The following is a 20,720-nucleotide window of genomic DNA, read 5'->3' on the forward strand; positions in this document are numbered from 1 at the left end:
AGAGATTGGGAGTGGGAGCTTGGGTGTTGGGCGTCGGGTGGGGAGGTTGTGAGGCATTGCTTTTGGTGCCTGATTTGCTTCGATTGGTGGTGGTTGTCTTGGAGTTTGGGAAATCACTGGTGACTTTTATGATTTGATTGTTTGGGTTTTGGTGCGAGATGTGATGTGATGATGTGTTTGGATGATAATTTGATCTTGAGACTACGTGCGTATTTATATCATTTTGAAAGCCCTCGGCTTTTCCCTTCTTTTCAATTTTGTTCTCCTGGCGTCGTTATTCGCGTTATGGTCGTCGTGTTGAGATGTGCTTGATGTTCTGACTGACTGAGTGACTAACATGATTAGGAGTAAGGCTTGGCAGTTACTATGAGCTATCGTCACGCAGGTCACACTTGATGCAAACAAGTTTTTTTTTACATAACGTAAACGACTCATCATACGCATAAGGGAAACGATGAAATTATATAAATTATTTCAAATTTGAATGACAAAAACATAACGTATAACTATGGGTATCTCTGATGTTTTTAACGCGTCTAGCGCTACTCTAATCGATCTGCTTGCCATCTACCTCTGGTACGATGCAACACAAACCAATGACGTGAGCCAATCCAATCTGTCTGTCTGTCTGCTAGAAAATATACCAATTTGGTAAATGACAAGTTGCTAAGATACAGAAACAATAGGATCTACGTCTTCTCAAACCTAATGTCAATCAATCTCTTCCTAAAATTGTAGAGTAGATGGGGAGTCCTCATTGGGTCGTAACAATCTAGATGATGCCTGCCTATTTCAGTGAAATTAAGTGGATGAATAACTCTTTTCCAAGTCGATCGTGAATCGTTAAAATCAAATTACGTTGTCAGTCATCGTGATATGTCTAGGCGCCGACACTAGCTAGCCGCTGGTGCTGCTGTTCGGGCTGGGGAGTAAGTCGACGGACTAGATCCGGCACACCAACGCGGTCGGCCATTCGGTCTGGGATTAGATCCGGCGACACCGATCGAATGGGGTATTCCGTCGCGGGAGTTGCGCGCAATAGGCGGGATGTCATAGGTTGAGGAGCGAGGATTGTGGGGGATTGAACCTCGTCCACAACAGTCTTAGGAATAGGAGCCGGCGCGGGACCAGTCCGGATGCTTGAGGGCAGAATCTGCTCGAAACCTTGCTCCCTTGCCACACACTCAATACTCTTGAAGTACTGCACGGTATTATATTAGTATATGAGTAGGTGAGTAAGGAATATCAGGACAACCAACCTTCACGGTCTTTACTTGAAGCTCTAATGTGGCATCCTCGTCGCACACAATCATGGGGTGAGGATGAAGTTGAAGACTGGAGAGGGTCCACATGTGGTTCACACCTTGCTCAATGCACTTCTGCAGAGCTAGGGACTTGCGTGCACCGAGGATGATGATGACGACTTCCCTGGCCTCAAGGATGGTCTGGACGCCGACGGTCAAGGCCATCTTAGGGACCTTGTCCACGTTGTTGTCGAAGAAGCGTGAGTTGGCTAAGATGGTGTCATATGCAAGAGTCTTGACGCGAGTCCTGGAAGCTAAGCTGGAGCCGGGCTCATTGAAGGCAATGTGGCCGTCCTCGCCAATGCCACCCAGGAAGAGGTCGATGCCTCCGGCACGCTTGATTTTGTTTTCATACTCAACACATTCGGCCTCAAGGTTGGGCGCGTTGCCGTTGAGAATGTGCACATTGTTGGGGTTTACGTTGACATGGGAGAAAAAGTTCTTCCACATGAATGAGTGGTAGCTCTCGGGATGGTCCCGGGGAATACCCACGTACTCATCCTACAGTTGATGTTAAGACTATGATATGGCGGACTCAGTATCCAACGATAACACATACCATATTGAATGTGACGACATTCTCGAAAGAGATCTACGAAATAACCGTCAGCCATCTATTGTCGTCTCTGATACACTAGTGATAACGTACTAATCCGGCCTTATACTTCTCGACTAATATTCTATACACGCCAAGCGGGCTGGATCCTGTCGGCAGTCCAAGCACGAATGGATGTGAAGGGGTAGGGTTGAAGTGGCGGATCCGGTCGATGATGTAATTGGCCACATAGGAGCTGGCCGTTTCGGCATCGTCGCGGATGATGAGCCTCATGTTGACGACGGTAGTACCTGAGACTAGAAGATGAGGACTAAGGATGGAAAGAAAGGGTCTAAGGTGGTATCAAACACGAGCTGAAATGTATCGGTGTGCCTCGTGTCGGGTGGTTCTGTGCTTTGAAAATGTAGGAGTTTGCAGAAGAGCAGCCGTCGACACTGGCTTCATAGCTGTTATGAGGGGCGGGCATTGTGTATAGTGGCAAGAGATGACACAAGTCCATGGCAAGTCGATGGCGCTGACCGCAGGAACGCCCCCAGACATAATGAAACGTTTTGCTCGAGTGAAAACGACGGTCCACCAAACACAGCAGCGAATTCAAGCATGTTCGAGTTGTCTTGGGCCACAATGGCGAGGGTGTGAAGCACCAGGTCCACCGCCATAGAACGTTGTATCGTAGCGTGCTAGCTTGCTTCCAAAGCTTCCACGACCAGACACGACTAACGTCGCTCACGTGTGAGGTCAGTCAGTCGCCCGGTCGTGTGGGACGATACGGCACCTGGTTGGTCGGCCTGCTTTGTCCGACTAACTGGCCGATCTTGTCAACCTGCCTTCTACGGCGATCTCGGCATTATTCAGGCATCGAGCGGCTACTGTAGGAAGCTCTACTAGTATTACGGTAGCGTACTAAGGATGTCGAGAAGGACTTGGTCTAACGGATTTGGTGCCGCAGAGAGCCCTGGTAGTCGCTGTCTGACACCTGGGCTAATGCAGAGTTACTACGTTCCCGTGGCGGGGAGCAAAAGCGGCCTCGGCTCGAGAGCCCAAAGATGAAGAAGGGCCGCGATAAGGACATGTACATGGGTGTTGTTGGTTCGATTACCTACACGGTAAGCACAGCACAGCACACGACACGTCTTCGAGAAGCAGCATGGAACTCGAAGTAAAATATGATCGAAGCCGGCCACTTTTGTTATGGGTCTCGACAGAGCCTCAAGGCCAGATGAGGAATAGGGTCGACCCATGAGTTGGTGCCATGACACGTTTGCAATGTATGTGCGCACGTCTGGATGCATTAGCCGTGTTGCTGGTAAATGGGAAATGGTAAATTTAGCAGCGGTCGTGGTCGCGGTGGCGGCACGGTGAAGGTGAGGAGAGACAGAATCCGCGCGCCTGGAGTCAGAGTTCGTTCATTCGCCTCAGCAAGCCCGTCTCTGCCCGTCCAAGACCCGTGCCGCCGTGCGTGCGCCGCGGGTTCAGGAACAATAGATGAATCCTCGAGGCGATTGTGGTCGGTGATTCGTAGATTACGATGTTTCGCAGCGGAGCATGGGGTCTGATGGGGGTTGGAGACGCTGGACAGGCCTGGCTGACTCGCAGGGGTGTGCCGGCCGGAGATCTCCTGCTCTCCTCCTCTCCTCTGCCCTGTCTCGCCTGTCTCCTCGTCCTCCCTTTTTCCCTACCAGGCTACCACCACACACTTACATGTATGTGGATAGGTCAGAGGTATGAAGGTACTAGATACCCAACGGTATCTATCTTCTGGGATCACCAGCCACATTACCCAGGACAGCCAGAATACCGATGCATTTATTGCTCTCCAAAGCTGACCTCCAGCCTTATTAATCGAATACTACCCAACGCAGGTATTCCCGTAGATATAATTGCATCATCCGGACAAGCGGCTGGCTGTACAACGACGAGTCTGCGTTTCTTCTAGATCAAGGGGCAATGCTACAACACACACAGCACACGCAATTATGACTTCGTAAGTACAGTCCTGTAGGAATTAACACCATGTTCGTAAGTACATACGGTATTCGCCCTGTGGCTCGTGCGGTCTGTCTCGGATGATCCCTGTTCCCTGAGAGAATCATGTAATCACGTACTAAAAGAGCTTGATTGATATGCCGTAGTAACAAGCACAAAGTCTACACTACCGACCTACAACGTTACATCACATTTAGGAACTGCCATCTCCCCATCCATCCCACTTCGCCCATCGCCCATCTCCCGTACATTGCATAGCATAGCATACGCTACTGTTGGCATTGACACTGCGCGGAGGCGTTGGAAGCAGAGAAAAGAGCGAGCCAGCCAGCGTGGGAGAGAGAGACTGTGCGCAGGTAAACAGTACACACCGCTTCTAATCTAATTGGCATCTTAATTACCTAGCATTAGCATTAGCACCCAGCGAGACGGTCAGAGATAGAAAGAAAGACCTGCCTGGTTGCGTGTCATTTCCCACATTACCGTTACAGTAACACTTGCTGCACCCCTTTGATTAGGCCGATTAAGACCATCATCGTGTAAGTAGGTACTCTAACAAACAGATCGTGAGTGAAAGCGAAGATCCAGTAACTGTCTGTCTGTCTGTCTGTCTGTCTACCGCTTACCGTACGTAGGTACCGGTATCTCTAAGTACACGCATATCAATCTCAAACCTATCCTATCCTATCCTATCGCATCCTATCCCCCATCCCATCCCATCCCGTCTCCCCCAGCCAAAGTCACCTGCCTAGGCCAGTATTGCTGGCGACACCAGATCTTCTGGCCGGCCCCGTTTCGCCCCGTATTGAATGTGCCATCCAGCTGCCCTGTGCTCCTTCTATTCGGCCCTCCCAATGATGTTCGAAGGGTCTTCTGTGGTGCTCTCTGTTCTCTTTTTACCCCCGCTAGTCCATGTGAACTAACGTCTCAAGCGCCATCTTATTTTCCCGTTTCCCCTGTTGTAGCTTGTAGCTTTCGGGAAGCTCGATTTGCCTTCCTCTCGTTACGGGCAGGGGTTCGTTCTATCCACAACTTCGTATTGGACACAATTGGCAGAGGTTACTTGGTGCTCGTACTGTTATTATATTATCGTTGCTATTGTTAGTTTCGTCGTCGTCCCGTTACTCGACTACTGCTACACTACTGCTACTACGCACACTATATCATACCATACCATAAGGTACTATACTATTGAGTACCTGCGTTTATCTGATCTGATCTACATCGCTTTGGCGCGTTGCTGTCTTACATGAGAGGGTATCATCAATCCGTTTATCCATCTAAGCCAACCACTCAGCCAACCAACAAAAGAAAGAGACAACCCCCTTTGCCTCTCTTGTTCATTACCTACTAGATTACCGACCTATTATTGTATCTATTGCTGCTGGTACTGCTACCTATTGCCTGCACCTCATTCGCTCGTATATTGCATCACTTATTCGTGCTGTAACTTACCTTTTGGGGTCGTTGCCCTGTCCTGTTACCTGCGTTTTCTTCTCCTGCTTCCGAGCTCTGCGGTTGGCTCTGTGTCGTCTGTCGTCCCATCTGGAGGGATCCGTACATGGTCCAGATCCAACCATCGGGCCGCCCATCAGTATCGACATACACACATCGCATCGTCGCAGCAATCTGTTCTGCCGGCAGGTTTCATTCTCAGTCTTTGGCCCTAGCCCTTCTTCTCTCTTAATTTACCGCTTATACGAGAGTCTCGACGCGGCACCCCCCCTCTGAGACAACCGTACAACATTGACGCTTGCTTGGCTTAATATTCACATGGTACCTCTACATTCCCACCTGTCCCAAGACATGGCAAGCGTTGCTTGAGAGGGCAGATCTTATTCCCAATCGGCCTCTTTCTCTCTCGCTCTCACTTACGTACACAAACACACTCTCTCACTTACATCGTCGGTGCGTGGTGGTAAATCGAGGGCTAGCCGTATCCCGACCTTCATGTTTTAAATATATATCAACCCCACCCCCCACCACCCGAAGAAAAAGAGAAGGAATAGTCGTTCTCTTTCTCCCCCCTTGTCATGCGGCCACTCGCTTCTGCAATGACAACACTGAGAAAATCGTTACTGGCGGCTCTCAAGTCGTTCCTCCGGGGCAAGTCCTTCCTCCAGGTGTTATTCGCATTCTGGATAAGCCCCCGAAAGTTAAAAGAACAAGATACCAATGGCAGGCCAATCAAGGTTTCTAGGACCATTGCCGAGTTCCTCAAGGAAGCAGAGAAGCTGCTGTTAAGTCCCATTGAGGGGGACCGATTGAGGACGTTCTCATCAGATCTCAAGGCCCAGTTCCGTGAGCGGTTACAGACACATCCCGAATGTATGTTACCGTCTTTCAACCACCTCCTGCCTACAGGTAAGGAGGTCGGCCAATATCTAGCCCTCGATGTTGGGGGATCGACGTTACGCGTTGCGTTAGTCGCGTTGAGGGGAAGGGAAACCCGTGGGCGAGAATGTGAGATTGTGCGGATGATCAGCTTTAAGATCACACCCGAGATCAAGAGGCTCGAGGGCATGGCATTCTTTGACTGGATGGCGATGCGGATACACGAGGTGATTCATAAGGACGAAATAGCAAAGACCCAGGACCCGATACCTATGGGATTAGCATGGAGTTTCCCCGTTGAGTAAGAGATCTCCAGTTCCTGCATATACATTCCCACGTATACTAACAAACCGGTCCTCCAACAGGCAAATATCATTAGGTGGTGGCCTATTAATGGGCATGGGCAAGGGTTTCCTTGCTACCAGTGGCCTATTAGGCCAAGATCTGGGAGGAATCATCCAATCTGCCTGCCTAAAGCATGGTCTGAACGTTCAACTCGCCTCCATCATCAACGATGGCAGCGCGACCCTTCTATCACAGGCTTACACTCATGCTGAAACACGGTTCGGCCTGATCCTAGGCACAGGCACTAACATAGCCGTGCACCTCCCCGTATCAGCAATCGGCCGGTTGAAATACGGCAGGCGCCCCAAGAGCTGGTTCGACTCGGCTAGCCATGTCATCGTCAACACGGAATTGGGCATGTTCGGTCACGATATCCTCCCCGAGACGCGGTGGGACACGCTCCTGAACGCCTCGCATCCCCGCCCGGAATTCCAACCACTCGAGCACTACCTTAGCGGGTACTACTTGGGCGAGATCTGCCGGCTCGCGATCGTCGAAGCTGTCGAGACAACAGGCTTGCTCGGCGGCGAGTTACCGCCGTCGCTCACTGAGCCTTACTCCCTCGACACCGAGATTCTCTCGCGAATGGAAGCGTTAGTACACCCCCCACACACGAAAACATTTCTCCGTAGGATCGAGAAACTAACACTCAATCCTCTCACAGCGACACCTCATCCACGCTCGAGAAAGCCCTTCTGGCATTCACATCCGCACACCCCTGTCCTATACCCGCCACCCCAGCCGACATAGGCGCCATCCGGACGCTCGCGTCATTCATCTCGCGGCGGTCGGCGGCGCTCCTCGGGGCAGCGGTGTTCTCGCTCTGGGAGCTGCGGTACGAGACGGCCGCGGAGCAAGCCTGTGAAGAGGAGAAGCCCGTAGCATCAGCGACGACAGCAGAAGAAGATCTCGCGACGCCGCCGCACACCAAGGTCGCCTTCAACGGCTCCGTCATCGAGCACTACCCAGGCTATCTGGGCAGATGCCAGGCCCACATCACGGGGCTCGTCGCGGGCGCCGGAAACCCCGTGTTGGCCGCCGGCTCGATCGATCTCGTGCCCGCGGTCGAGAGCTCGATTATTGGCGCTGCTGTCGCGCTGGGTTGCGCGCTTGCTGAGGGTCAGACATCGTGAAAGTTTTTATCAGCCTATCATATAGGAGGGAATGACCTGGGCGCGGGGGGGTCTTGCATATACCTTACCTACCTACTTACTTACTTACCTGCACCATACCGTTGCTGAGTTTTTGTGCAAAGAAAAAAAAAACCATTTTTAACACCCATCATCGCCATTGTCTTATGCATCATGATGATAAGTAACGATTATACCATGCTATGTTGTTTTATCTGATATTATTCATTCTTTTTCTTCTCTTGAGGGCAGAGTTAAAGAGGGGAGGGGAGGGGAGGGAAGGGACCTCGAAATAAAATACCCTGACCTCGTAGGGAAGCGATAGCACTTAAAGCGAGCAAGAAATCTTCCTGAAAAGAAAAGAGGGGGTTTGGTTTTCGTTTTCGTTTTACTTTACTTGACTCTCTTGGATCATAACCCCTTGCATAGTTCTTGATTTTCATCTTCACCTTATTTGCAAAGATATTTCTTACCTTCTATATACCTACGGGGGTAGATGCCAAAGGAGCTAGGTAGTCTCTCACTTTTTTTTTTTTTTTTTTTTTTTTACGAAACGCTGTATATACCACAACAACACATGCATACATACATACATACATACCCATAGAGGGAAAATACATATATATATATCTGAACAAATGTCTGGTTCTTTATTTATGATTATCAACACACATCGGAACAAAATTTCCAGCGGGATACCGGTGTCCTTAGACACGCAACAGTAATTGCATCGAATATGTATAAGGCTTGCCTGACAACCAGCAACCAATGATTACTCCGAATTTCCCCTATATTCGCCCAATTTGGATACAAGAAGCCAGTAATCCAAACGACACAATGCTTCTCTCCCTTCTTATGAGTATCTCATTGGGCAGGGTAGGTAACCTTGCTGACTTGCCCAAGGTCCTTATGCACAGAACAACTAAGTTCGCAACAGCATCAGGCACCCGCGTGCAAAGCATATGAATATCAAGCCTAATTCCCACGTACAAGCCAACCGCAGCCATAACGTTACGATGCTCGAATCAAGTCACACGCGGACACGGCACAAAAGCATTCGCAGAGTCGAAGAGATATCAAAAGGGGGTATATTGATTGACCTATGCCAGGCTTCGGCACAAACCATTTTGGAACGCCACGAAACCGGCCGAGGTGAAAAAAACCGCAGATATCCAAACCAAGACAAAGTATACTACTACAAAAGAGCCAGCCAGCCAGCCAGCTCAACCAATCGCCGTGTAGCTAGCTAGCAGCCTAGACAAAATATGATGGATGCCAAAACGTAAACCAGAAAACTTTAGAAGAAGAGAAAAAAAAAGATACATGAATTTTCCCCTCGTCATGCAAGAAACCTAATTGTCGTGGTCTCATACCGCAGTCGTTAAAAAACGGACCGTTTCCCATATCTTCATCTTTCCGCCTTCTCGCTCGAGCCCAATTCTTTGAACAGAAAAAGAAAGAAAAAGGACCAATTGGATTGGTTCATTCAGCAGAGAAATATCTCTTCGACTTGCTCCTGATCTGCTGTGCTTTTATTTCTTGCGGGAGAGATATATGATGTACAAGATGCGGGCGATATACTGTTTCAACAAGCGGTGTCCTTTTAAAAAAAAGAAATCGTTAGCAAGCGCTATCCCTGTATGGATGAATAAGAAGGACTAACCAATCATCTACACTCAGTGGGAAATATTCGTACAATTCCTCCTCTTCTTCCCCTGGGCTGCCTCCCATGGCATGCATCGTTGATGTCCGTTGTACTTTGGGACTTGTTAAGGAGTCTGTAGTGGAGCGGTTGTTCGGGCTGCGTTCGTCCTCGGAGAGCGATAGGGTGATCGGGGCGGACACAGTGGGTGTTGAATTCTTCAGATTCCTGTCCCAGTTGGCCACCTTGCCAGGACTTTCCTGGCTCCATCCTGGTACAGGCGGTCTGTTCGGATTTGGTGACATGGCCATCCTTTTGGCTGGATGCTGCTGAGTGTTATGTGCATGTCCCGGTGTTGGAGGAGGAACCCAGTCGCTTGGCCGAGTATTGTTGTGTGACGAATATTGATTCAAACCTTGTATTGAGTCTGTCTTTTCTGTCTTGAAATTCGGTGTAGGAGCGGCGCTTGCGTCGCTTTGTGTACGAGCCTTCTCGCCATTGTTGGGCACCTTCTTGTCTCCCGTGAGGGGGACGTCTTTCTTACTGTCGAAGTTCCGGGGACTTCGTCCGCGCACAATTACAGGACCGCTCTGGATATCGGCGATTTTCATCATCTCGCCGCTCGCCTTCATTTTCCCTAAAAGGCTTATTTGCACCACATAATGCTGTTGCAAACCTTTCCGGCGCCCGTTGTTCGCTGTGGCACTCTTAAACTGCAAGCGTTTCCATGACACCGGCAAACTGACCCGGTGCCCATCAATGTCTTGCCCACCGCCCAGATCTAGTAAAATTTTTGGCGGCGCACCCTGCACTTTGGTTTCCTGACCCTCGCCAAGGGCTGGGTTACTGCTCTTCCATGGTATACTGATGACTTCGGTCGCCTTTCCCTCAATGCTCTCTATGGCTGATATGGAGGCGTAAAATTCCACAATAGGGATGGCGCGTCCTTGTTCATTCATGACTTGAGTGCAGTGCCTCGGCATGACGATCTGTCCGGAACACTGCCAAAGATTCCGACGGTAGCAGGTCAATTCTAGGGGGCGGCCCGTCGTCTCCCCGCCAAATACATCCTCGGCTACGAAAAACATGCCATATAGCTCGGCTGTCATGTTGACGTCGGAGTATGCGCCTAGGGCGTCATCCAAAGGAGTAGCCTTGACGGACGTGAGCGAGAAGCCGAGCAATTTATCGTCGGGTTGTTGGGGTGATGACCCTTCATCGTGCAAAGCCTCGGGGTGCGGTGTATTCTCGTAAGGTCTCGCGTAATTGAAAGGATCTTCGAAGGTGGTCGTAAATGTATCGAAGTCAACAGATGGTGTGAAGGCGAAGGGCGGGATATTTCCATTAACAGTTTCTCTACCGAATTCTTAGCATTGCATGTAAGACAAAGCCGGTCTCCCTTTACACTCTAGCTTCTTTGCAGCAATTGTAAGGGATGAACCGATCACTCGGGACCAGACTTACAACATGGCATCATCAAAATTTATCTCGGCATCGAAACTCTCGATCCCGAGCCCATGACCGGCCATAGCAGGATTCAATCCTATGGTCTCGCCAGAATTAGGCGCCGGCATCGAGTTATAGGCCGCCATTTCATTGTAGGGGCCGGCAGCCCCTGCTTCGGTGCTCTGCCTGAATTCGAATACAAACGCTGTCGCACGGTTGCCGGTATTGAAGCCGTGATTTCACCTGTCCTGTTGTTTCCATAAAAGGGGGGGTTGTTTCTAAGAGGGTCGGACACCGTCGGTCTTCAATTTGTCGCGACGGTGCTCAACAGTAGCGCGCGGTTCTGACAGCGAACTGCCTAGGTAGGTAGGTAGTTAGGTATTTGCTCGTTATGCCGCACCGTTGACTGACACCGAGTAGGCAGATATGATGATGTGATGAAACAATCGATCGAGCCACCAAACAAACTACGTAGTGTGGTTTCGCGCAAAGCAGCGAGCGGCATACAGAAAATAGAACAGGCCAGAACTTGTGCAGCCGTTGAGCAGACAAGCAGACCAGCAGCGACAAACGACCAGCGGTACCTGGGCTGTGGACACTCTCGAAGGTGGAGAATCGTGGGATCTGGCGATCACTTCGTGGCTGGAAGATATTCTGGCTGGGCGAGCACTACGCTGCACTACATAGCACGTACAGCACCTACCTATACTGGGCCTACTATAGGGCGCTAGTAGGGTAAGTGCTCTAAGAAAAGTGGTGTTAAACGAAACGGCTCTGGGGCAAGGGCCCGGGGTCTAGCGCAGGGTCGTGAGAAACGCAGAGTGTCATTGGGTGCCAGGTTTACAGTCAGTAGCGACGAGGAGGCCATTGCCGGCCGTCGGTCACGATCAGGACATACCACACCAGTAGATCAACCAGCATCAACCTACTCGCTCGTCACATTGATCTATCTACGTTGGTGAGATGACATCCAGACCATCAGGTCATACGCGCGAGATCATGTCTCAATAGTGGCAAAAGGAGGGGTGGTGGTCATCTTCAGTCAAGAACTTTCTTATCTCTTGGGGGTCGTCGCGCAAGATAGGAAGTCTGTGAGAGAGCCAACCTCCTATACATCAAGTACATACATAAGCTACTTACATAGTATGTAGGTAGTAAAGAGGTTGCACGGCGATAGAGCGAGGTACTATAGTACCGGTATGTAGGGTCTATCTGGTGTTCAGCTCAAGCAGGCTACTTGCTTACCTATCTCCTATTTCCTACCTCCTGACCTCCTACCTCAAAGCAATGAAGGGAGTTACGCAGGCAGGCTAAGTAGGTACCTACTACTACTATACATAATAGGTAAATACACCGCCGGGCTTGATATTAGTGTAGACTCGGGATCGGCGAGATGATAGGTACGGACAGTGAAGGGAGCTCGGGGAGATAGATAGAGAGCTTGCAAAGAGCAGCAGCCTCGCTATCAGTCCGGGGCAAGTGTCCTGGTTAGCGCGAGATGAATTGGGGAAGCGTGCTAGGTAGCTTGAGTGCTACTACAGCACCTCCCTAGAGTCTGCTAGAGGTAGTACACCCCCTTCTACACCACCACCAACGTCAGACCGGGTACCTACCTATCTAGAGATTGTTTTCACCTTCTACACTGGACCACATTCGACGTCGCAGTGGAGATGGGGGAGGACAGAAGGTTAGGGTTGGCGACCGGGATTTGACCTTCGGATATCGGGAGTTGACGACATTGAACGAATGACATCGCGAATAGTAACGACCATCATCTCGGCCCCTCCTATGCCCCGCGCTCAAGCCCCTGTAGGGAATCCCGCCTGTCACTCATTAGTCAAAGCGCCGTCTTCCTCGGTCCTACTTCACATGCTCAATTGCGCCGGCGTCAAGGGTCACGATGCCCTTGAGGCTTGAACATGACCTCCGGGATGGATGGATGGATGAATGATGATGATGATATGGTTCCCGCTTGGAAGGAAGTTGCACTTCATTCCGTTCCCGGAGCCAAGAATGATGAGAATTGACACCCGAGCAGTAGGCAGCACATGGCACAGTACAGTGGGTGTATATCCGAAACTGCCAGCGTTATCATGAGCCACAGCAGCTGCTATTTTCGCTGATGGATCGTGGCGAAGCTGACGACAACGGGGCTGATAGTAAATTGGAAGGGGCTGAAGGATTGGTGGTACGCTCTACGCTACTTGAAACCGCCAGAGTAATACACAACATCAAGATAGCGATAATGCATCCGGTTTCCTGATTTGCTATCTGCAGCCGACAAAACAGAGTGCCTACTTGTGAACCTACGTAGTAATTATACAACGGTCTCTGAACTAAGTAATTGGAAAATCACATTTGCCCTCTCTCATCGCTTCATGGGAAAATCGTCATAAACTCGAACAACATGGTCGCATAATCGTTCACTCCATACTTTCTTATGTAAAGTCGTAGCAAGTCGTCCCCAAAACTGGACACAGATGGATAGAGTCTTTACACAGTACGAAGAGCCGTTTACAACAAATAGTTGCTGGCTCTAACTTAAGTCAAGCCACTAGTATCCTCAATGTCAGCACTCAAGAATGAAGGGAAGGGAATGCTCGAGGGGACTGTGCTCGTGCTTACATGTTCTGGTGAGTTCACCACCTCGTCAAATGTCTGTTGAACCTCGAACCCCATGGCCGAAAAGAGCTCATGTGCCTCGCCCGGAACCTGTTTTCTGTCAGCTATACACACCGGAAAAACCAAGCCATCATTGCTACTCACCCAGCTCAGGACGCTCTTTGTCGACTTTTGTGATTTATTCTGTCTCAACCCCACGAAGACTAGCCCTTGCATTACCAAGCTCGACTGGGTCGTAGTGGGAACAACTGGGGCAATAATGCCGCCAACCTCCTGGTTCCCCTGAGCGTGGAGGGATGGCATATATGCTGATAGACGACTTGATTTACTGCAGATGATGACAACGCCCAGCACATTGTCCAGTGCGGCTTTAGCTCTAACCACACCACAGTGCTGGTCGTGCAAAGCCGACCGGTAAAGCTCGACAATCTCGGGCCCCGAATGTGCCGCTACGAGAGCCAGGACGGATTCGCTGTTGTCCATCGATCTAATCAAGTCGAAGCTGATATTAGCCCGCTGCAGGCTTTGCAATAGACCTTCCGGCGCAGACCAAGACCCAAGATCTTCGATCACCATATTGGCCAGTCGCTTAGGGAACTGCGTATCCCAGCCGATGTTGTCGAACCAGCTCCTAATACTACCACTCTCATCAACTGGCACGCCCGGGAAAATGCCCGGATAGGCAAGCCCCAATTGTATTTTCTTGATTCCTGACTTTTGTAACAATGATCGCATGGCTCGCCGATGCAGGGATCTCCCCACCGATACGTTCCGTTTCGAGGGGTCCACGAATATTGCTCCGATTATACCAACATTCTTAATGAAGTAAGTCGCAACGAAGCCATACAGCATGCTTGTGCTGCTGTTTCGAACAACGAAGTGGGATTCCTCAAAATTCGAATCATGGAGCTCGAATGAGGCAGCAGTCGTAGCGATGTACGGCAAATTCGGCGTGCTTGATCTAGCCAATGTTCGGAGTAATTCATCCAGGCCGTTTTCGTCCCGGCTTCGCTCGTAGTTCTCAACAAGCCACTGCTGTCTTGTCTTCGTCATCCTCTTGTTCTTCCTCATTGTCCCTGGCATCGACCCTTGCGGAACAAATTCTCCATACAGAGCTCGTACAAGTGAAGCCATTGCTGTTTCTGTGAAGTCAAATGTGCAGACATAAGTGCCGATTAGTTTTTCCATAGCGAAGTCATATGGTGAACTAACTGCTACTACAATGAGTGACTTCTTCTGTCCCGTTCCGCGAAGCATTTGGCACATCATGGCTACGTGCTTCGTGAAACCATTTTGATACATGTTGCGGTTGGCGTCGGCAGTTACTATGATAATGGCAGACGCTCTGTTTATGAGATTTTCATGTACTAATAGCGTCAGCTTGGTCAGCTTCTGAACCAATTGAGGTGGTTACTTACCTGGCCTGAGACCGTTGGCTGTGTACGAAGTATGAAGGAGCTTGCCATTGCGAATACGTGCCAATGACTTGCCGAATTCCCGGAATACACCTTCCCCAGTCATGATTGTTCCGCGTTCAAAATGGGCATATTTCTCATGCAAAGTTGTAAGTTTTCCGTTGCCTTTCTCCATCATGCTTTTTGTAGCTGCCGAGGCAGGTAAAGGCTTTACGAGCGGTGTCAATAACAGCAGTTCCTCTCCCTGAAGCAGGCTCTCTGATAGGGGAAGAAGGTTGTCCTTATCCCGTACTATTGTGATCGACTGATCATAGGCCTTATGTGACAGTGCGAGATGCGAGGGGTGTATCTTAGACAATAGAGACAGTCCTGGGGAATTAAGCGCCTTTTCCCACGATGTGCAAGCACTTTTCATTTTGAGAACCCGCCGCAAGGACGTGTAGATCCTCTTCTTTGAGATAATGCCATTCTCAATGCCCAATTGCAGGCCAGATATAGCTTCTAGCTGGATATCGTGCGCCCGGCAGAGAAGGATCAGGTCATTACCTGCTTCGACGGCCATGACAGTGCCTCCTTTCACACCATATTCTTGGATTAGTGATTGCATCTCTAGGCACTCTGATATGGCGACGCCTTTGAACCCCAGGTCATTCCTCAGTAAATCATCAACAACCTGGTCTGAGAGACAGGCATGTGTAACATTCATGCCTGCATTCTGTATTCCACAACCTCCGATGAACATGGCATCTAGGCGCCCAGCTGCGACCGCATTTCTGAAGGGAACTAGGGCACTGAGGCTAAGTTCTTCCAATGTCTGAGTGATGATAGGCATATCCAAGCTGGAGCCGAGAAAATCAAGATTGCCATATGAGGGAAAGTGCTTGCCACACGTGGCTATACCAGCGTCCTTATAGCCATTGATAGTCGCGATACAATATTGCGATGCCTCTTGTGGGTCATCGCCCGTAGTCCGCACTCCAAGGGGTTGATGACGGGCGTTAGTTAAGACGTCCAAGACTGGGCCGAGAATGAGGTTTACACCGACGGCAGATATCTCGGTCGCCGTAGCTTTGGCTACATTGTATGCTAAATCAGGGCTGCCGGCAGCAGCAAGCCCCATGGCGCTGGGGAACTGACATATATAATCCTCATCGAATAGACTATTGACGCCTCCATTCTCTTGGTCAACCGCTATCAAGAGTGGTTGCGGGTGTCCAGCCTGATGGGCAATGGTTTGCAATTCCTGGACAAGGGCGGCAGTCTGCTCAGCCGCTATATATAAGTATTCTCACATCAGTACTTGAACGTGGTCATCGCCACCTGAGGTGGTCCACGGAGGGCCAGCCTTGGTGCGGCTCAAGTGAACAGGGGGTTGGGGAGTAGGTACATTTAAGATTTTTAGCAGTAAGAAGGATTGAGCCAAGGTGATGATTCTCGATTAGATTTCTAATGTGAGGCGTTACTTCGGTGCCATCCCATCCCATAATTAGCATCTGACCAATGGCCCTATTTCACGGGGTGTTAGTGAGCTAGCCATAGAGCATCACCAGTAAACATGGTCTGAGAGGATATAGCCAAACACCGAGGGGGAGCCCGGATTACAGCGGTGGGACCCAAGGAAAACAGCAAGCAATGAGTGTTCACGTACCAGTCGAGGTCCTGCCAAAGCGGATCAAGCTCGCCATCTTGCCTCGCCATGCTGCTATCACCAGCACCAGCACCAGCAGCAGGAAGAGGCGAGGACGTGAAGTCGTGTCACTATTCTCGTCTTGGTGGGGCTATGGGCTTACGGACACAGTACGGCAATGCAGGGTTCAGAGCAATCGACATCGGCGCTTCAGGATTTACAACACGGTGTTACAGTAAAGATAAACATGTGCTCATGATTTGCGAAGCGTTTTGCAGTCTGGATGGTATGGTACTGTATGGGACAAGAGATGCCGGCTGTCGCTTATGCCTCACGAGCCGATATTAGGTAAGTAGATGCTGTAGTGTAGGTAGTGTAGGTAATCAATCTCTGGAGCTGCCGCAGCTACCATTGCAAGGGTCTCCTACCTACTGAGCAGCATAACTGCAGCTTCAACTGTCTCAAGTTGGAAATTCGGACATGATTGGTCAATTAGCCAGTGGTTTTCTCGTCTCTGCGTCTTGGACGCATGAAGATACTATGTTACTATGTACTTACATAGTAAGAAAAGCCTGCAAGAGGCTCGCCAAGAACGAATCTCCTACTCAGGTTAGCAGTGTCTGAGAGGCCCTGATCTGCCTGATAGAGCTGTCTTGGGTTCTGCCTTGGGTTCTGTCTTACTTAGGTAATGCCACAGTCACGAGCACTGAGATGCTGGTTGGCGTTCCTCCTCGGCTGGACTCGGCCGATCTCCTCCCACCACAACCAAAAGACCTTCCACTTCGACCACATCGCCACTACACCACTTCAGTCTAGGCGATGCTTAGCACCGTTAGCAGCCGAACTGAACCTTGTCGTTGGCCGTTGCTCATCCTCTTCTTCTTCCTTCTCCCCCATACTTCGCAACGTTACGTTCTGGTTCGAGACCCAACCAACACCGACAATGCGTTGGGTGTTGGAGCCTCATCTGAGACCTACCTGACTCTGACGTGACCTACCAACCAAGGGCTCCTGCGAAATGCTATGGTCACATCCACATGTTTCAACGTGAACTCTGCTAACCGTGGGCCTGTTACTATCAGCGAGCGCGAGCGCGAGCGCGAACAGCTTACGCTACCAACGCACGTCATATCGACGAATGAAATGAATCTATCCAGTATCGCACCGTCGACCAGTGTGACGAATCAGCATTCGTCGATACCTTGAAAGCCCAACGTATACCCTCTATAACGAATTGTCCACTTATATTGGGCTAGTGTTTCGGACATCGGTGGCCAATCTCCTGGTTCACATGGCCGATTCTTTCGCTCTTCGATACCTATCCTTTTCCAATACAACTGGTACCAATCCAATAAGCAACATGTCTAGAAGGAGCGTTACAGTCACACGCGCAAATCCCGGCCTGCGGACGGATATGCCACTAAAAAAATACCATAATCTGCCCCGCAGTGATATCTCGCAGAGTGTAATGACGCTGATACCATCGGACATGACAGTACCGTTATCACTTTACTCGTTAGGTGGAGAGATCAGACTGGTCTGATTCCATAGGCGCCGCCAGTGTAAACCAGTATGATCTTGTTTCTGACACTGTCGCTGATGCGTTATCGTGAACAATAAATATTCGTAGGTACGCAGTATCTGTCTTCGCTGTGGCATATCTTTCATGGAGGTCAAGATACTCGCTGAAGGGACTACGGTCCTACTACTCGACGGAACCTAACAATATCCCTGATACATCTACCTCACTTTAGTAAAGAATCTCCCTACTGTCCATATCTTGACAACGTCACAATGCCCCACTCACTTCCCTCGTCGCCCAAGGCTACACCCAGGGACGGCCGGAACGGTATCACTAAATTCACCAACTGCCGTATCCTACGAGGCAGATCGCTGGTTAGGGAAGACCTCTGGGTAGACTCTGTTACGGGCAAGATTGTTCCAAGCCAAGCTGCCTTCTACGATGACTTGATCCTACCTGACGAGGTCATCAACCTTGGTGGTCGTATACTGTCGCCAGGACTTATCGAGTGCCAACTGAATGGAGCTTTCGGCTTCAACTTCTCAACACTTCTCGAGCCTGCTACCTATGCCAAGAAAATAAGAGAGGTGAACAAACAGCTTGTCACAACGGGAGTAACCTCTTACATGCCAACGATCACGAGCCAACGGAGCGAGATATACAAGTCTGCTTTACCACATCTTGGCCCTTCAGGCTACTACCATGTGGCAGAGGATGGAGCTGAGTCTGTTGGAGCACATGTCGAGGGCCCCTTTTTGAATCCGACTAAAAACGGGATTCATAATGTTGACGTATTACGGCAAGCTGAAAGTTTTGAGGATCTTGAGGACTGTTACGGGGCAGGTAATCTCCACAGTGAGGATGGTTACCGACCTGCAGCAGTCAAGATGATCACGGCAGCTCCAGAACTGGGAAAAATGACAGCTTTGATCCCTGAATTATCGCGGCGAGGAATCATCTACTCGATCGGACACTCAGAAGCAACATACGAGGAGGCATCCGCAGCTGTTGGCGCCGGCGCCACTATGATAACACATCTGTTCAATGCAATGCGCCCACTGCACCACCGCAACCCGGGTATTTTCGGGGTTCTCGGTATTGCCGAAAGTCTACCACGCCCTTGGTTCGGCATCATCGCCGATGGCGAACATCTACATCCAACCACCATCAAGATCGCGTACAACGCGCACCCAGACGGTTTTATACTGGTCACTGATGCCATGCACTTGGTTGGGCTTCCGGACGGCACCTACCCTTGGACAAACGGCGAGGATATGAGTAAAATTATCAAGAAAGGACCTAAATTGATCCTTGAAGGATCAGGTCGCATTGCGGGAAGGTGAGTAAAATCCCAGTCGATAGATCTATCAAATTTCCAGAAAATCGGTCAGCTAACGGTTCGAACACAGCTCCATCACGCTCATCGAGTGTGTAAACAACTTCCTCAATTGGACAGGTGCTTCTATCCCGCAGGCCCTCAATGCCGTCACATCTACGCCAGCCGCCATGTTGGGTCTCCAGGGAACAAAGGGGTGTTTGACAGAGGGCGCGGACGCCGACTTGATCGTGTTCTCTGAGAATGTGAACGCGCAAGGTAGGAGCGAACTCGTCATTGACGAGGTCTGGAAGTTTGGATCGAAAGTCTTCAGCCGATAAGGTGGCTCATTTTATCATATACCCCAACCCTTAAGATAAAGAAGGGTATGAGCGTTAAATCACAGCGTTGAGAAGAAAAAAAGGGTAGATTGCATATTGATGAAGATTCAGCAGCAACGATAGGGATGAAGAGATTACTTTTATATACCAAACTTTCAATCACTTCATTCCCGACATAGAATCACATAGCATGCTTATAGTTTAGACTATTTCATCAAGTTAGATTCTGTATAGTCGGTCACCCGCATCTGCAGAAGCCTCGCGGCGATCTATTCGCGTGGGAGTGGCGTATGTAAGGCCATCCCGTATCGTGTTATGAATATACATACTATCAAACAACACGCTATCCATGTCCATACACACCAGTGCTCGTACCGTTCATTCGTTCTTTGTATGCGTTAATCCAATTGCTCCTATATATATATAACCAGACATCAGATACACCCCAAGAGCACCACTCGACACCTTTATGCATCGTCACGGCCGCTTAATCGTGAGTTTATACGGTTTATTGAGTTTCTCCATTGGCATGATCCCGCTGCGTCCCAGACCTGCTGGCCGCTTGATCCCCGCGCGCCAACCCAGCGGTCCCGTCACGGTTGTTGCGTGGAAATTGGCCGCGGGCCGTCTATAGTCCTCCGGGGAGATGTTTTCGTCTCCTACATCTGACGGTTTCTTTCCGGCGTCCTTGTCTGTATCTTTGTTCTCGGTCTTTGGTCCCATAGGAGCAGGCGTGCAAGAGGACTCGGTGGACGGCCGGGTTGGCGAGCTCGAAAAGTTTGGATATTGTTTCGAAGAAGGCTCGTTGCGGCGTGGCGGGGGCTTGCTGGCGGGTAGCTTTGCTGCGCCGAGCTTGTGGGATGCCAGCGTCGGGTCGATGGCTGGTGCTACGGGAGGCGGGAGAAGGTACTCGTTGTTGAGTGTACGGCGTCGGGCGTACGGAGGAGGCGGTGCTGGCACTGATAAGGTTCGTTTTAGGACGGCTGGTGCATTCGCAGTGAGATCGGTAACCACTTTCGACTTGTCATGGTTCGTGATGCCGTAGCCGTAGCCTAGCAAACTCCTCTGATTAGGAGGGCGATTGCTTGTTGTTTTCCTCGGGGCACTCTGGGCTGGTAGCGGTGGCCGTGCCGCT

The 20,720-nt window shown here is 50.2% G+C and overlaps 5 protein-coding genes across 5 annotated transcripts; 2 read left to right on the forward strand and 3 right to left on the reverse strand.

The window, feature by feature from the left end:
* Positions 1-440: 440 nt before the first annotated feature.
* Positions 441-1,976, reverse strand: F5B22DRAFT_625433 (glucosamine-6-phosphate deaminase). The gene is made up of 3 exons (XM_047976175.1): positions 1,864-1,976; positions 1,260-1,805; positions 441-1,201 (listed from the first exon to the last, which is right to left on the reverse strand). Exons 1-3 carry the CDS (start codon positions 1,864-1,866, stop codon positions 881-883), a joined length of 870 nt encoding a protein of 289 aa, XP_047826278.1. The 5' UTR covers positions 1,867-1,976; the 3' UTR covers positions 441-880.
* Positions 1,977-5,671: 3,695 nt separating this feature from the next.
* F5B22DRAFT_481283 (hexokinase-1) lies at positions 5,672-7,784 on the forward strand. Its single transcript, XM_047972249.1, has 3 exons — positions 5,672-6,481; positions 6,546-7,118; positions 7,190-7,784. The coding sequence occupies exons 1-3, from the start codon at positions 5,880-5,882 to the stop codon at positions 7,656-7,658; spliced, it is 1,644 nt and encodes a 547-aa protein (XP_047826279.1). The 5' UTR covers positions 5,672-5,879; the 3' UTR covers positions 7,659-7,784.
* A 1,491-nt stretch (positions 7,785-9,275) lies between these two features.
* On the reverse strand, positions 9,276-10,889 carry F5B22DRAFT_651088 (uncharacterized protein; the record flags this gene model as incomplete). Its single annotated transcript, XM_047979408.1, has 2 exons — positions 9,276-10,653; positions 10,762-10,889. 2 exons carry the CDS (start codon positions 10,887-10,889, stop codon positions 9,276-9,278), a joined length of 1,506 nt encoding a protein of 501 aa, XP_047826280.1.
* A 2,080-nt stretch (positions 10,890-12,969) lies between these two features.
* F5B22DRAFT_481314 (glycoside hydrolase family 3 protein) lies at positions 12,970-16,620 on the reverse strand. The gene is made up of 6 exons (XM_047972250.1): positions 16,429-16,620; positions 16,168-16,286; positions 14,784-16,052; positions 13,510-14,732; positions 13,369-13,455; positions 12,970-13,297 (listed from the first exon to the last, which is right to left on the reverse strand). The coding sequence occupies exons 1-6, from the start codon at positions 16,476-16,478 to the stop codon at positions 13,280-13,282; spliced, it is 2,766 nt and encodes a 921-aa protein (XP_047826281.1). The 5' UTR covers positions 16,479-16,620; the 3' UTR covers positions 12,970-13,279.
* Positions 16,621-17,843: 1,223 nt separating this feature from the next.
* F5B22DRAFT_481183 (carbohydrate esterase family 9 protein) lies at positions 17,844-19,824 on the forward strand. The gene is made up of 3 exons (XM_047972247.1): positions 17,844-18,033; positions 18,162-19,268; positions 19,339-19,824. The coding sequence occupies exons 2-3, from the start codon at positions 18,202-18,204 to the stop codon at positions 19,583-19,585; spliced, it is 1,314 nt and encodes a 437-aa protein (XP_047826282.1). The 5' UTR covers positions 17,844-18,033; positions 18,162-18,201; the 3' UTR covers positions 19,586-19,824.
* Positions 19,825-20,720: the final 896 nt, after the last annotated feature.

This window comes from Xylaria bambusicola, assembly GCF_022495145.1.
Source record: "Xylaria bambusicola strain CBS 139988 unplaced genomic scaffold F5B22scaffold_63, whole genome shotgun sequence".
In the NCBI taxonomy this organism is placed as follows: Eukaryota; Fungi; Ascomycota; class Sordariomycetes; order Xylariales; family Xylariaceae; genus Xylaria; species Xylaria bambusicola.

What these genes read in the sequence shown, in the direction of transcription:
- F5B22DRAFT_625433 (XM_047976175.1), bottom strand. An exon ending in TTCAAGTAAAGACCGTGAAG is followed by an intron (nt 1,202 to 1,259) that starts GTTGGTTGTCCT and finishes AATACCGTGCAG; the next exon opens with TACTTCAAGAGTATTGAGTG.
- F5B22DRAFT_481283 (XM_047972249.1), top strand. Translation starts at nt 5,880, where the DNA reads ATGCGGCCACTCGCTTCTGCAATGACAACACTGAGAAAATCGTTACTG. An exon ending in GCATGGAGTTTCCCCGTTGA is followed by an intron (nt 6,482 to 6,545) that starts GTAAGAGATCTC and finishes GTCCTCCAACAG; the next exon opens with GCAAATATCATTAGGTGGTG. An exon ending in ATTCTCTCGCGAATGGAAGC is followed by an intron (nt 7,119 to 7,189) that starts GTTAGTACACCC and finishes ATCCTCTCACAG; the next exon opens with CGACACCTCATCCACGCTCG.
- F5B22DRAFT_481314 (XM_047972250.1), bottom strand. Translation starts at nt 16,478, where the DNA reads ATGGCGAGGCAAGATGGCGAGCTTGATCCGCTTTGGCAGGACCTCGAC. An exon ending in AGCCAACGGTCTCAGGCCAG is followed by an intron (nt 14,733 to 14,783) that starts GTAAGTAACCAC and finishes TGACGCTATTAG; the next exon opens with TACATGAAAATCTCATAAAC. An exon ending in CAAAGAGCGTCCTGAGCTGG is followed by an intron (nt 13,456 to 13,509) that starts GTGAGTAGCAAT and finishes GACAGAAAACAG; the next exon opens with GTTCCGGGCGAGGCACATGA.
- F5B22DRAFT_481183 (XM_047972247.1), top strand. Translation starts at nt 18,202, where the DNA reads ATGCCCCACTCACTTCCCTCGTCGCCCAAGGCTACACCCAGGGACGGC. An exon ending in TCAGGTCGCATTGCGGGAAG is followed by an intron (nt 19,269 to 19,338) that starts GTGAGTAAAATC and finishes GTTCGAACACAG; the next exon opens with CTCCATCACGCTCATCGAGT.